At 38.7% G+C, this 14,415-nt stretch overlaps 2 protein-coding genes across 4 annotated transcripts in view; both read right to left on the reverse strand.

The window, feature by feature from the left end:
* Nucleotides 1-75: 75 nt before the first annotated feature.
* On the reverse strand, nt 76-4,117 carry krr1 (KRR1 small subunit processome component homolog). Its single transcript, XM_008401375.2, has 10 exons — nt 3,968-4,117; nt 3,344-3,519; nt 2,774-2,908; nt 2,539-2,664; nt 2,130-2,213; nt 1,566-1,622; nt 1,087-1,254; nt 842-919; nt 591-684; nt 76-513 (listed from the first exon to the last, which is right to left on the reverse strand). Exons 1-10 carry the CDS (start codon nt 4,041-4,043, stop codon nt 362-364), a joined length of 1,146 nt encoding a protein of 381 aa, XP_008399597.1. The 5' UTR covers nt 4,044-4,117; the 3' UTR covers nt 76-361.
* Nucleotides 4,118-4,892: 775 nt separating this feature from the next.
* The window catches only part of LOC103459628 (uncharacterized), a 31,075-nt gene continuing 21,552 nt past the window's right edge, over nt 4,893-14,415 (reverse strand). Inside the window, exons 1-19 of one of the 3 annotated variants that reach the window (XM_008401374.3) lie at nt 13,192-13,303; nt 13,055-13,107; nt 12,917-12,977; nt 11,684-11,838; nt 11,530-11,594; nt 11,325-11,418; nt 10,873-11,136; nt 10,487-10,780; nt 10,006-10,257; nt 9,567-9,881; nt 9,358-9,479; nt 8,607-8,823; nt 8,364-8,516; nt 7,725-7,915; nt 7,399-7,550; nt 7,051-7,308; nt 6,035-6,188; nt 5,209-5,326; nt 4,893-5,029 (exon numbers count right to left, since the gene is read on the reverse strand). In XM_008401374.3, the coding sequence (XP_008399596.1) occupies nt 4,905-5,029; nt 5,209-5,326; nt 6,035-6,188; nt 7,051-7,308; nt 7,399-7,550; nt 7,725-7,915; nt 8,364-8,516; nt 8,607-8,823; nt 9,358-9,479; nt 9,567-9,881; nt 10,006-10,257; nt 10,487-10,780; nt 10,873-11,136; nt 11,325-11,418; nt 11,530-11,594; nt 11,684-11,838; nt 12,917-12,977; nt 13,055-13,107; nt 13,192-13,193 (3,045 nt within the window). In that variant the 5' untranslated portion in view covers nt 13,194-13,303 and the 3' untranslated portion in view covers nt 4,893-4,904. Of the gene's footprint in view, nt 5,030-5,208; nt 5,327-6,034; nt 6,189-7,050; nt 7,309-7,398; nt 7,551-7,724; nt 7,916-8,363; nt 8,517-8,606; nt 8,824-9,357; nt 9,480-9,566; nt 9,882-10,005; nt 10,258-10,486; nt 10,781-10,872; nt 11,137-11,324; nt 11,419-11,529; nt 11,595-11,683; nt 11,839-12,916; nt 12,978-13,054; nt 13,108-13,191; nt 13,304-14,203; nt 14,293-14,415 lie in introns of those variants that run through there. The other 2 variants (XM_081604229.1, XM_081604228.1) reach the window with 2 other exon arrangements.

The raw sequence follows: 14,415 nt of genomic DNA on the forward strand, positions 1-14,415 counted from the left end.
AGTAACCATCACCTTCTGGTGAAAATAATAGCATAATGTGTAGTGTAACATTGATGACAGAACTATTTAACAGTATTCACATCATTAGAAAAAAACTTTAATTTTACATTTTTGAGTTACTCTGTGTTCACAGTGACGCATAGTCTAAGCAAACAAGAAATTACATCTGTCCAAAACTGTCGAAATAGACAAGAAATGAAGACAAGAAAGGAAGAAACATTTATGTACATCATCTCTAACACTTTGCATCCTGAAATCTGGGAAGAATTTAAACCCTTCCAATCCTCTTTCGGAATGCTGCAACTGTCCAACAATTACCAGTCCTACAGTACATGTTTATATGACGGGACTTGGTGAACTGTTAGCCTTTGTCTTTTGTTTTTTTCTTCTTTTTGTCTGTGGTGCTGCTGGTGGGCGGAAGAGGGATCACAGGTGGAGCTCCCAGTTTTTTCGTTTTGGCCTTTTTCACTTTTTCCTTGATGGCTGCGATGTCCAGTTTTCCTTCTGTGGGAACTGTGACACAAACACTCAAGTGGTTAATCAGGACTTTACAGTCACCTTACAGAGAGAAGTCCTCTGATCTCAGCTACCTTTAGCTGTCTTCATTAACGGCTTCTCTTTGGGAGGAATGAAAGCTTTGTTCCGCTCTTCTTGCTTCTTGGTCAGCGCTTCCGCTTGTTTTACCTGAAAAAAAGAACAAACACTATTGTTACATTTCTTCAGGGTGATGCATCTTTACTTCATATGTTTCAGTTCTTTTTTAGCAAATAGTTAAGAAAGTCTCTTTTACATGAAAGTGGCTGCAGTTAAGCAACAGAAAAAAAATGAACAAATGGGTTACCTTAATTTCCCCCATCTTCTTCCTCCTTTTCACACTTTCACGCAAAAAGAATTCACCCGAGGCAAGCTCCTGATCAACCTGTGATGGAATCCAAGCAGTTAAAGTCACAAATTTATCTCAATGCGAGATAAATTAGATACAAGACAGACATTAGGTCAGTTAGATGAGACAAACAGACTTAGGAGGTGTGATGATATCAAGGTAGTTGCACAAATCCCTTTTTTCACATGCTAACGCCACCTGACCTTGCTTTCTGGCTGTGGAGGAGGGAACGGGGTGTACTTCTTCACGCTCTTCTTCTTGGGTTCCTTGCGCTTGGAGAGGTTCTTGTGGCGGAACTTGGGCAGGAAGCGTTCCCAGTTCTGCATCCGCAGGTCTGGGTCTTTAGAAAGCTCCTGTTTGATCATCAATGTCTGACGGTTCAGGCAGTAAGAAAGAGAAAATTAGAGCGTTGACTGATGGAACAGAAGAGTAAAAGCTACAGAATGGTGTACTCTTTTAATGACCAGTGATAATGGCATTTCCCACAATTGTAAATATTTCCAAAACAATTTTTTTTTTATGCCCTCAGCTCCAGGTTGAGCCAGCCATGGCATTCAAACCCAGAGGGATTTGTTTCCGTCAGGAAATCAAGAACAAGGATGGAGAAACTCTTCATTGGACATGAATGTCTTAGACTTTTTATCCTTAAATAGGAAGATGTGTCTGAGAGCAGCTAACATACCTTGATGTTGTAGATTGGGTGGATGTTCTTCATGGTGTCCATTACCACTTTGCGTACCTGTGTAATAAAATAATTATTCTTTGTTCTGCGGTACTTTCATTACACTTAGAACCATAAAATATAAACTTTGCAGTGAATCAATTTATGTTTGGTTGAGTGTGCCTTTTAGCAATATATCTAATACTGCTAGAAATCCTGTTTATTTTCCTATACAGAGGCAGTACTTTGTAAAATAGACTTTTTTGAGCTTGTGATGACTTCCGGATGGTAGAGTTTCAGAAAGAGCAGAAGTTTTAAAGAGACAGTGGCCCAATTTCTCATGCGACATTTGTAACTTTTTTTTTAACAGTTCAGAGTTACTTGATTGTTTTATATGCTAAGTGATACTATTGACGGAAAATACATAATACTGCCCTTTTAAGTTGTCAATCTCAGCCTCTGTTAATAGCAGAAATGTATCAGAATCAAAGGTTTGATGTATGAAACTCTATTTTTGTTTAATTTAAACATTTGAGTTTTCCAAACATATTGCAGACTTACAGCAGGCCACTGTGACACACTTACCTCTTTTAGGCCATTGTAAGGCCCCAGTGCTGACACGGTGTTACCCTGCACCATCACATAGCAGTTGGTTAACAACTCTAACGCCTAGAAAGCAAAAGAAAAAAAGTGCATTATGAAAAAGATTATTTAATAAGTTAATATTTAAAAATTGGTTCTAGAATAATTTAGATTGTAATACAATTACAACTGGTAAACTGAATTGCAGAGGGGAAGAGAAAATATGTAGCTAAAACACTCTGCTGCCACCTGGTGGCACTTTACTAATAATTCGCTTTCACTGATGAATATATATATATGTGTTTTACAAGAAAGATGTAGAATATGTATATAGAGACAATATTTACACATGCTAAACTTTTTTTGTTGAATTGGCTCTGATGCAACAAGCCAAATTAGTTTTAGGTTTTACCTTTAAGGTGGAGCCCTTGGGGCCAATCAGCCGCTGCCTCCGCTTCACAAACCGCTCTCTGTTCCTCACCATAGTGCCAATTTTTATGATGTCACAGGCCACATCATCTTGTAATATGCGGACAGCCTGGAAACGAGCAGGATGACAGTGGAAGGTAATCCATGTTTTCAGAGGGTGGTACAGGTTAGGGACTGTGTGAACCAGGTCGGTTGTGATAAACAGCAGAGGCCTTTACCTGCTCAAATGGGACGCTCCTCGCCAGCAGCTTAATGAGGTCTCTGGCTTTCAAAATGGCGTACGGATCGAACGTCTTCTTGGTGGTGCTGACGGTGACACTTCCCTCGATCAGGTCCAGAGAAACTTTGATGTGCTGAAAGAAACAAGATTTAGAAACATTTGGACCGCTGCTGGGAGTGGGCTGAAAACCCTGGCCCTGAAGCAATACCAATATGACTAATGAACAGGCATCTGATTAAACCTAAGGCTTGAGCTTATTTTTATAATTTATTGAAAATAAAATAGTCCCAATTCCAGTCCCTGATCTCAGCTGTTCACACTAAAGCCAGCACAACATTTAATTTCAATCTGGAGTCAATATATTTTTTTAATTGACTCTTTGTAGCAAAAGACAAAGCTGTGTGTTCAACATGTTCTTTTTGTCAATACAGTGCAAAAATAAAAAAATTCACACAATTATTTGGTGTAAGATATTTCCATTAATCATCTTGGAAGTTACATTTTTCATTGAATATCCAACAAAAGCTCTGAAAAAATGGAAATCAGTGGGATGACTGTGTGTACATACCAAGTCTCCCAGAGCCTTCTCCACCAGCGGCCAGCACTCTTTCAGGTAAGCTTCCCTGTATTTGGGGAACAGCGTGGCGAAGCTGCTCTCCTCCAGCAGCCCCCTGGGGTTGTCCTCTCTGCTGAACGCCGGCTCCTTCCACCCATCAGGAACAGTCAGGAGTTCAGATTCATCCACTGCGAGGCACACAAGAAATCACATTCGGTGAAAGTATGTCACTACAAGTGACAAAAAGATATGTAACGCTTGTTGATACAAATTGCGCATCAGCCAGTCACAACTACTCAACGCATTTAGGCATCTAAACACCTCGTCAAAGGTTCACCTAATAAAGTTACGAGTGTCGATGGGAGTCCATTATATTTAAATCCCGTCAGAGGATCTGTAACAGACTTCTATATTTTTTAATGAGTTTCATTGTCGCATTGTTAACTTTATTATACAATATGTAAACAGTTAATCCACTCCATTTCGTAAACCGACTGGAGTGGATTACAGCGTGCGTCATGATGGGTAACGAATACGTCAACAAATTTGGAATAAAAATGTCTTCCATAAACAATTTTCTTTTGCTTCCTGCACTAGCAGCCAACAGTCTGGAACTCTGTAGGATCCAGAACTTACCTTGAACTTTGGCCTTTTTAGGGCTTTTAGCTGTTTGGGCTCCACTCATGCCGTCTTTAGCGGTGGAGGCCGCCATTGTTCAGAAACGGCGGAAGTGACGCAAATCTTTGCTTCTTCCTGTAAACGCAACTGTTTACAGGAAGGACGGTTTATATTAATATTTCTAAATATAAAACCGAGTTTTAGGCAACTTCCATCACTTGTATATAAACTGCATTATTTACAAGAAAAAAAAGATTTGGTTATATATATATATAATAAAATCAGTGTAACTGCATTTTTATATTAATAAAAAAATTACGTTAATTAGCTTCTATTTTTTTTCATTAGCATTGCCGCACCGCTCTCCATAGTAACAAATTGTTTTTTTAAACAACTATACATATTTACAGTATATAATATGAAAACATAAAACAAAAATTAGATTAAAGAGAATCTTCATAAGGTGGTTATGGTTTTTACTTCAGTTTCAGAGTTAAGATCCCAGAACAGAAATGCAGACATTTAAAAGCAATTCAACTTCAAATAAACATTTTGCTGGCTTTTGTCTCTTATTAATCTCCATTTTTTATTTTATTTGAATTTTTTTTTTTACCTTTTATGAATCCTTACACTTTATTTTGTAAACTTTGGAGGTTTTTCCTTGACCAGTCACAGAGCAACAAGTATGTGAAAAATAAAAGACCTTTATAATCACTGCTGTCTATTTTTCCCCAATTTTAATCTTCACTAATTCACCAGCATGGAAAAATATCAGGACATTTGGGTAGACCGCAGCAATCAAAATGTGGCATTTTCTATTAACTATGTTTTGTTTCTGTAACCCGCCTGTCCCCTCAAACAGCTTTCAGATAACAGTTAATGGCTTTGATTTGCGGGGGAGCAGTTTCCATGGTCACACCAACACAAAAAGGTCTCAGAGGTGATTTCAAGCTTTTTATTGAAGCCGTAGCTTCTCATAGTACATCATCACTGCCTTAATGGCACTCAATGAGAGCACAGAAATTCCTAAAAAGCTTATCAATGCAGCAATGATAACAATCATGCTCATGTGCTCTTCCCCTGAAAGAGAGAGAAATAAGTTTACCCGAAACACAGAACATTAGGAACATTTATTGTATGATTTTAATTAAAATATGTTAATTTGAAACAAAAAAAAAAAAAAACAGAAAAAACTACAAATTACATCAGGTGATCTTGTGTCATAATTCATTCTACTTAATCTGAGGCGGTAGACTCACAGTTGGACTTCACCCTCATGTTGACCGTCAGTGGTCCAGCAGACACAACTGCAGCTTGTTTCTCCTGTCTGTCCGTCTGGCCTGCTGACCTTTTCGGGCGCAACTGGATGCTGCAGTTCTGTAATTAAATAAGGGTCAGCTAGTTTCTTTTAAAGCAAGGCCACGACATATAAAAAGTTAAAGCTTGTAAATCTTCTCCTGTTTCACAGAAAGAAAAAATAATTCCTTGGATGATCAGAAGGCTTAAAAGAAATTGACCGACGTTTGTTATACAGCATTAGAATAATCAATTCTTCATAAACTGATATTAAAACCAACTAAAATAAAAACAAGTTTGGTTTTAATACGATTATCCTGAAAAAAAAAATTGTCAGTTTGATATCTTCAGGATCAAATATTTGGCTTGAATAAATATCCAGGATGTTGTGGCTTGCAAATAGATACGGGCTAATTCCCAGTACGAATGTATGGCAAGATTTTAAATAACTCTGCTTTCAAAGCTGCTAACATGTTTGACAAACTCCTCTTACAGTTTATCCTCTTAATGATGCTAAAGAATATGTTGCAAACTGACCAAATAACATACCAGCTGTGTCTTGGTACTGAGGTTTGAATTTCAAAGCTCAGAGTCAGAGGTCAATTGTTTGATTTGATCACCACCAAGGTTTTAATACAAGGCTAAATAAAACCCAGGATGTGGACAGATTAATCTGGATTTGAAGACGCCTTACAGTTGATCATAGTTCATAAGGAGAGTGCATTTTACATGAATCAGGGCAAAGCTCTACGCTCAGTGGATCAGAAGCCATTATCTGCACAGTCTTACCTGAGTGCAGTCTTCTTTATGCCCACATATGTTGGTCAGGCAGTGGAAGTAGAGCGGTAGGCCTTTGGGCATGTGGAACATCTGGATGGAAAACCTGCTCCTCTGTGCCAGGCCGTTAGCAGAGAGCCACTGGAACGTGTTGTCAGTGGGACAGCTGAAGGGAAGCGGTGGAACAAACAGTCTCCTTAAAAGTAAATATTTGAAAACAGTATACACGAGGTAACTTTAAATAAAACTTATAGTGCCTCACAAAAGTATTTATACCAGTTTGTATTTGCAATGTAAAACTGTTCAAATTTAAAAGTATTTTGTTGGATTTCTTTTTTAATAATTCATGTAATGGGATAAAGACAAATTAGTGCATAACTGAGGTACATGCTGATGGTGCATTATCAAATTTTTAAGAAGCGGGGCATGCTAAATAAATTCTGGTGTAACCAACTGTGTAGAATGCAATCTCACTGTATAATCGTTATGTTCTGTAAAGGAGTCAAAGTGTTAGTTAGATAAACTGCAAGCAGGCTAGGGAGAAAGTTGGGGAGAAATTTAAAGTAGGATTAGCTAACAAAAGGTTATCCAAAACTTAACATCTTACAAAGAACCGTTTACCATCTGAAGATGGAAAAGCACATGTGAACCTTCAAGGGAAGGCTTTACACCTCATGTGTCAGGCTGGAAAAGGGAAAATTAATCAGAGGAGGCAGAAAGGAAAAACCAACACTGAACGTTTTGGGATACAAACAGAGCTCTGTGTCTGGAAGGAAACCAGTGACCCTCCTCACTGTCCTGCTGTGTGGAGGCTTTTCTTCAGATCCGAGTTTGAACTATGTTGTAGAAACTAATGAGTAAAAATGTCAGCCTCCATACGTAGCAACATGCAGTCTTGCCAGTTGCACAGCAGTACTCCACCAACACTAGGATGAGGTGACGTTTTGGATGCATCAAAATTGGTTTTGATACTGATAATTTTTAGATTTCCAAATGAAAACAGAACAACAACAACAAGAAGATCGTACCCATCTTCAAGAAAGACAGCCTGGACTGCGTCTTGTGGGTCGGTGCTCTCGGTGGCCCAACAGGACTCCACCTGCAGCAGCACATCTGAGGCAAACGAGCGGTTGGTCTCCAGAGCCACCTGGAAGTACAAGGTGTCCTCGTGTCCCAGCTCTATGGGATCCATGTAAGCACGGCTGTAAGACTCATCCTTAAACAAGTGCATGGTCAGACCCAGCAGCACCGATGAGTTAAACTCCACCAGGGAGAGTGAGGACAGCCTGAAACCAAACAAACAGCACACCCAAACTCATCTATTTCAACTGATTTCATCTTACAAAATTAGGAAAACACTAGGATGTGTTCCTCACCATTCCATGCTGGCAACAACTTGAGCATTTCGGACATAGTGTCGAGGGTAGATACACTTCCAGACAACCTTGAGATCTCGCCGGCTGATTGCATGCTCTTTACTCAGACTGATGCTCAGAGTATTTTGGAGCACGATGTGGGTTTTATTCCCCTGGATACACACACACGCACACACACTACTATGCAAACCATTTAAAAACATCCCCCAAAAAAGCAGCAAGTGTCAATGACACTTTCCATCATTGAACAATTAAAATGAAGTAAATTTGAAAACAAATGCAGTGGCTAAAGCAGCATTTTCTTCTTAAATGCAAGTTAGTTTGACCTCTTTCTCCATTCCACACCCTGGTGGATGCCGCGAGGTGTTGAAGTAGTACACAACCTCCGTCTCATTCACTGGACACCGGCCGTCATTCAGTTTGACCTCAAGCTTTCCCCCAAACAGAGAGGTCAGGTAAGCCTTTGCTATTCCACCCTTCATAACTTCCTCTAGACACTGGCTGAAAAGTCCTTTATCTGTTTGAGACAAGAGATGCTGAATTTTTTTGCAGAACTTTTACAGGCATTTTTTATTTTTTTTTGTGGATGTCAGTTCAACAAGAAATCGGTCAGAGCTCTGAACTGTAGTCAGTAATATATTCAGAAGTTTACAGTGTTCAGACAGATGGGTAAGTCAAAGGTTTTCCACCAGTGTATAATCTTTATTGCAACACCATGGACTTGACATATCATGGGAAACCTTCCTAGATTGATGGATAGCAACAATTGTTCCTCTATTGAAACTTGTTTAACCCAGAACTGCAAAGTGCCAAAAATCCTGAGATCTTTTTATCAGGACTTTAAACTATCCAATATAAATAACTCATGAGTCAAACCTTTCCTTTAAATATCAGTCAAGAGTTGGACCCATTTCAAGTGAAAAGCAAAGTGTTTTTAGAAAAACATCAAGAGTACTGCTTTGTACCTTTGCAGACTGGATGTGAAGCTGCAGGCAGATGAAGAAAAGAGCCGACGTCATAGTAACCGTCCTGGCAGACACACCTGTATGAGCCCAGAGTGTTGACGCATACAGAATTACGGGGACAGAAAGGTTGCATGGACGCACACAAGTCTGAACCTGAAAATACAAAGAAAGCCTCAAAAATGGGTTTGACTGAGAATAACGTATTGTACATGAGACCAAGGTAAGCACTATGACATCACTTACCATCCCAGTAAATGACTCCATTCTCTACACTGATGTCAGACATGTTGAGAGAGCTAATGTGTCTGAGCTGGTCGTCAACTGGTAGGTCGACGTTTTTTGCGTTGGAGGCATCAAAGGACCTAAAAATAACTGATGTCCTTGCTGGCTCATCTGCAGGTCCCAGAAAATCCAGCTCAATGCGGGCTGGCCGCTGATAGTCCTTCAGCAGTTCCTCCAGCTTAAAGGACACACATAATCCTTCAATTATGGCAGAACCATTTTAGTTTGTTGCATATGAAAAATGCTGATTTAAATTAAAGTGATCATGTGTCTTGTATACAGTAATTTATAAACTATAAAGTTCTTTGCCAATGCATTCAGAACCTTTAAACTTTTACTTTAGCATATATGGATAGATGAAGCACTTTTCAGATTTTAGTTTGTAAAAGAAAGATTTAAAAACTACATTTCATTTGATTTCCACTTCATAAAGTTGTACTACTTTGTGTTGGTCTATCAAATAAAATCTTAGTAAAATACACTGAAGCTTAATTTTGTGCAGTTCAGAAACATGATAAAGTTTAAGAGGTATGAATAATTTACTATCAATACTATCAAAACCGATACCCATAAGTTTTTTATAAGTCTATTGGTTGTGAAACATGTAAATATCTGACAACGAATCACCTCAACAACATAATTGACTATATTAAATTTCACTACAACATGAAAACTTGTTTTGTATATATTCCAAGTTACACATTTGTCTCACCTTAGTCTTTAAAATCTGATCCAGCTTGGCTCTAGATTCTGATGGGTCATTCTGTTCATCATCAGGCAGAGACCAGGGAACGACCATCCTAAGACCAATGTTGTTTAAATCAAACTGAAGCTCTACAAAAAAGGCCCAATGTAGAAAGTTAGCTTTTGTTTCTAAACACAAAGTCTACCTTAACAAGGTCGATGGCACCTACAACTGACCATTATTGTGAAGGGATTCAATGGCCCTCACATCAATCTCGAACGTTGAATTGACTCCTTCAAAACCCAAACTGGACGGTTCAGGCTCCCACAGGCCGTTGCACTCCTCCCATATGTCCAGGATGTAGGATTTTCCAGCCTCCAGCCCTGGAAAAGGCAACTCGTTGTTGAACACACGGCTGCTCTCGATGACGGAGCTGTTCTCCATGGAGAGCTTGTATATGTAAGCCACCGCCTGCTGATTAGGGAGGCTAGGTGTCCACACAACTGTGGAATCACTGGCACGAAACCTGAGCTCAGACACACCACCAGGTCCTGGACAGACAGATTATTTACCATTTACAACAAACAAGAATAACAAAAATGCAAAAGGTGAGTTGTGCCACCTGAATAGAGGGTGGGAATACAATAGAAAGTCAGATGCTCAGATTTGTGTTACCTGTGTGAGCTGTGATTGTCCTAACACTCATGACCACGTTGTCGCCACACACCGCCGCCACCTTGGCTTGGTACTTCTGGCATGGCAGAAGCCCCGCCACAGTGTGCATGGTCAAGAGTGTGGTGCCCTTCAACGCCCCCTCATGGTAAACTCTAAACGTGGAGATGGACGAGGTGTTCTTTACCTCCCAACTTAGAGTGTAATTGCTGGGCGCAAACAAAGTCTGGTGCAAGAAGTAAATGTTGGAGAACTCTGGCAAGAAGACAGGAACACAGATCAGGTTTCCTGACATCAAAATCATAACTTTTAACAATGCTGGTTTTAAAAATGAAAAGCCTAGCATTTCCCTAGAAAGTAAGAGCTTGGTGACAGCTTTTGAGTTGATGTATAAAACAATCCTAAACACACTGCCAAAGCTATAATGGTATGGTTTAGATCAAAGTATATCAATATACATGGTCTGGTTACAGTTTAGACTTACCAGAGTTTCCTTCATTCAGGACCATTCTACTGTAGCGCGACTCCAACCCCAACTGGCAAACAGTCTGCAGGCCAAACTTCAGCCTGACACAGGGTTGCAGGTCAGACACCGTGAACGTGAAGCTGTCGTCGGTCATCCACAGCTCTGCCTCCTCTGTGACATGGTCCGTACCGTTAAGGTAGAAGATCGTGACGAGGAAGACTGAGTACTTCAGGTTTTCAGGGCAATCCCACGCCAAAGATATACTGCTGCTGCTCCACGACGTTACTTCGAAATACTTCGGAACATCTGGGTCTAGTGGGGGCAGGGAAAATTTAATGAGCCTGAAATTCCTCAACTTGCATATTAAAATACCGTTTTCAACTGTAAGGTCTACATGTTCATACCTGAAATAGTAGAGAGGCATGTGAAAGAGTAGGTGTCGGCAATCTCCACACAGACCATGTAGCGGGTGCAGGGGTCCAAGGCGGTGAAGCGGTAGTGGTCCAGGTTGGTGGTGTCCTCAAAGAAGGGGTTGTAGGATCCCATTTCAGTGTGGTAAAGGGTCACCATGTGAGAGGGGACATCTTCTGGATTGTTCACCAACCAGGACACCAATAACATGAAGGGACTCCTGCTCTCCAGTTTCATGGGGAAGCGCAACGTATGACCTCAGAGGAGAGAAAATGTTCATTCAAGTGGTTGGCATGCAGAGGTGACATCGAAACTTTTTCATCCCAGAAGCGTACTTTATCGCGAAATGTGAAAAACTTCAAGAGGCATTAATATTTGTGACCCATTTTATAAGCTCAACTTTCAAATAATCATCCTCAAAGTGTTAGTGAAAATTTCTTTATACCAACAGCGAGGAAGAAGTTCTCATCCTGGTGGAGGAACATTGTGCCGCTTTCACATGCAAACACCTCAGTAGGCTCGAGCAACTCCAGGAAGCCCTGAAGAACAAATACACAAGTAAATTTTGTCCCGATGAAAGCAATGTATAACACTGTAACAATGACATTCATCTTTGAACAAAAGTAAGCTTAAGTATATGCTAGCAATACCTTGGTCGCATTTGCTGGCTGCTCTAAGGGTTTGTGTTTGCCTGTGATTTTGATCATCTTTGTACCTTAGGGTGAAATTGAGAAGGTTCTTACAGGGTACAATTAATTGATAAAAAAAAATAACACACACACACTTTGGCACTTTGGTTCTTACGTGGGCTGATTGTTAGGGTCCATCTCTGAGTAAAGCCTCCATACTGCAATGCAACTTTGTTTTCTACAACTGGAGACACTGTTATAGAGGTAACTCGCCCTGCTTTTCTCATTAAGTTCAATGAAGTGCCGTTCAGCCACAAGTTTCCATTTTGCCTGAAAGAACAAAAATACTTTAAAAACAAGTCTTTATACTTTAAAGCAATAATTGTTTCCTTTACAATTCATTTAATATACACTTCTGATTTCTTTACATGCCCTATTCCAAATACAAAGAATGTTTAAGATATACAACAGTAAAATTATTTTTCAGGAATTTTGGCTAGATGAAGCTTTAGCTTTGATTCAGACTAGCAAAACTATCAAGCATCTTAAATTATAACTACACAATATGATAATTCAGAAATGGTTTAATAGTTGTTGGTCCAACAATTTTAAAGATAAGATGAAATGTGCAAAACATTGTCCATTAATTATAAAGATGGTTTCATTCATTATGTAAAGCTAAACAAGACGTTTTCCATTGATTTTAGAGAAGAGTACCACTTTAAGCAAACATAATTTATGCTAAATGTAAATAAATTACTCTTTATCAAAAGTGATAAAGTTAAAAGTTTTGAGAGATCCCCGTCTCATTTTCAAATCATAAATTAAGTTCTAGGTTGAATGACAAAAACTCCCAAGAATATGAATATAGGCAAGTAACAGTAGAAAATTTGTACTTTATACATCTTAGCAGAAATTCTACACAACTTTGTTTTTTATGTTCAGTAGTTTAGTTGCATAAAAAGTCTGCCTCAATCTAAATAGGCAACATGTTCTAAATCCAGCCCCGTTCTGACATTTAGGAAACGAAAAAAAAATAAAAGAAACCTCTTTGTGACGTTTTCACTGGAGATATTTTAACAGCAGTTAAAGGCAACAGTTAAAACAGTTGAACTGTCACGAGACTGACAAAGTTGAAAAAAAGAAAGAAAGAAAAACCGGTGAGTGCATTTGTTTTTACTACGCTATGTTGTGTGTTTTTTATTCGCTACCGAAATTCCGCTACTCGTCATTTTGTGATAGCGTTATATTTTAATTTATGGCCTATAGTTGGGGAGAAAAGCTCGTGACAAAATACTGCACAGGAGCACGAGAGCGCTGTTGGCCGACAGTTACTTTTACTGCTGCGTCATGAGTATTTCAGCAGCTAGTTTTACTACAGGTACATTTCTGGTGATTTTTTTTTTACCCATTTAAAGCGTCCTCCGTGTCCAGCCAACAAAGTGAGAATAGCATGTCGTAGCATCTTCCTGTATTTAAATAAATGTAAACATGTACCAAGTTATCGTACACATACTTGAACAGAAGGGAGTAGGTCCATACTTACCAAACGAATGAGGCACCAATATGAAAAATATAAAGAAATATTCTAACGAGTTCCTAAAAACATTAAAATACATATTAAATAACATAATTAGGCTATGTTTTGGTATTTAAACTCGCTTTGAATATGAATTTCCTTACATTTTCTTTCTTTTCCGAGTATCTACCAAACTGAGAAGCAGGAAAGGACAGACAGGCTGTTAATAAGAGACAGGTGTGTGCAGAGCTATGCCTCACCTGTTCAGGTTTTCTGACGTCACAAAAATGTTTGAGAAAAAAGGAAATATATTAACGGAACGGTTCTTTGTATCGCTGTAAATGTCGTTCATAAATACAACTTTTAGTTATAGCCTACGATTGTTGTTTAAATGTCAGTAAATTAATTGTTTTTACTTCGTTTTATTGTTTGCTTTGCGGTGTTTGCGGTTTTGTGGCATTATTTGTCATTATTGTTTAAATGTCAGTAAATTAATTGATATAAATCAATCTAAAAATTCTAAATATAAAAAAATCCACAAAAAAATCTTCAGAAATTTTCTATAAAAAAAAGTCTGAATAGTCAAAATTCTTTTAGAAAATCTAAAATTTTCAGATTAAGCTGATAAATTTTCTAGAAAAAAGTAGAAACGTCTTGAGTTTCAAAGTTGAAAATTTTTTTACCTTTGGACTCAGAAAACATCCAAAAGTAAAAAAAACGTTTGCCTTTTGAAGTGCAGAAATGTTCGGGTTTTTTTCTAGAAAATTTCTTAATCTCAAAACTTCTGAGTTTTTTTCCATCTACAATGGTCCTAATAGATCGTCATATGCTCTGTGGATAACGTGCAATAAAGAGTGAAGGTGTAACATGACAAAATAAGAATAAGTTGAAACACTGAATGTTTTTTTTTAATTTGCAAATGACTGTTTTCTTTTCTTCATACAGATGACCCCATGGTGACCTCCCAGATTTTCCAGTTTTGTGTTGTGCTGCAGGAGACCAATAGATGGCACTGTGTACTTTACTGCAATTTCACTTAAAGCTACACTAAAGGAATGCCCCGACACCGAAAAAGATATCTATAAAATAAAATGTATCTCACAGAAACAAGAAAGGGCTTTTAATAAACTTCCAAACCTTGTTTTGTCCCCCATAAATCCAGAATATTCCCCTTACCTTGTTTGTATGAATGTGATTAGCCTGGATTAAGCAAATGAAAAGCCAGTGGTCTTCCATTAGTGGTCTTGGATTCCATTTGTTCAGAGTTAATTCAGCGGTCAGAGAAGGCACCTTTTGTCTAAAACAGAACCAGGCAAATTATAGTCACGCGCCGCCTGTGAAGAACTCGAGGATCCCCTCTGCCTCATCTCATTATTCAAGTCAAACCA

The sequence above is a fragment of the Poecilia reticulata genome, chromosome 23, assembly GCF_904066995.2.
Source record: "Poecilia reticulata chromosome 23, P_reticulata-male-v2, whole genome shotgun sequence".
Taxonomy (NCBI): Eukaryota; Metazoa; Chordata; class Actinopteri; order Cyprinodontiformes; family Poeciliidae; genus Poecilia; species Poecilia reticulata.

Coding starts and splice junctions, on each gene's coding strand:
- krr1 (XM_008401375.2), bottom strand. CDS start 4,043: ATGGCGGCCTCCACCGCTAAAGACGGCATGAGTGGAGCCCAAACAGCT. Junction 1,623..2,129: donor CTTACAATGGCCTAAAAGAG/GTAAGTGTGTCA, acceptor TTTATTACACAG/GTACGCAAAGTGGTAATGGA. Junction 920..1,086: donor CTCCACAGCCAGAAAGCAAG/GTCAGGTGGCGT, acceptor ATTCCATCACAG/GTTGATCAGGAGCTTGCCTC.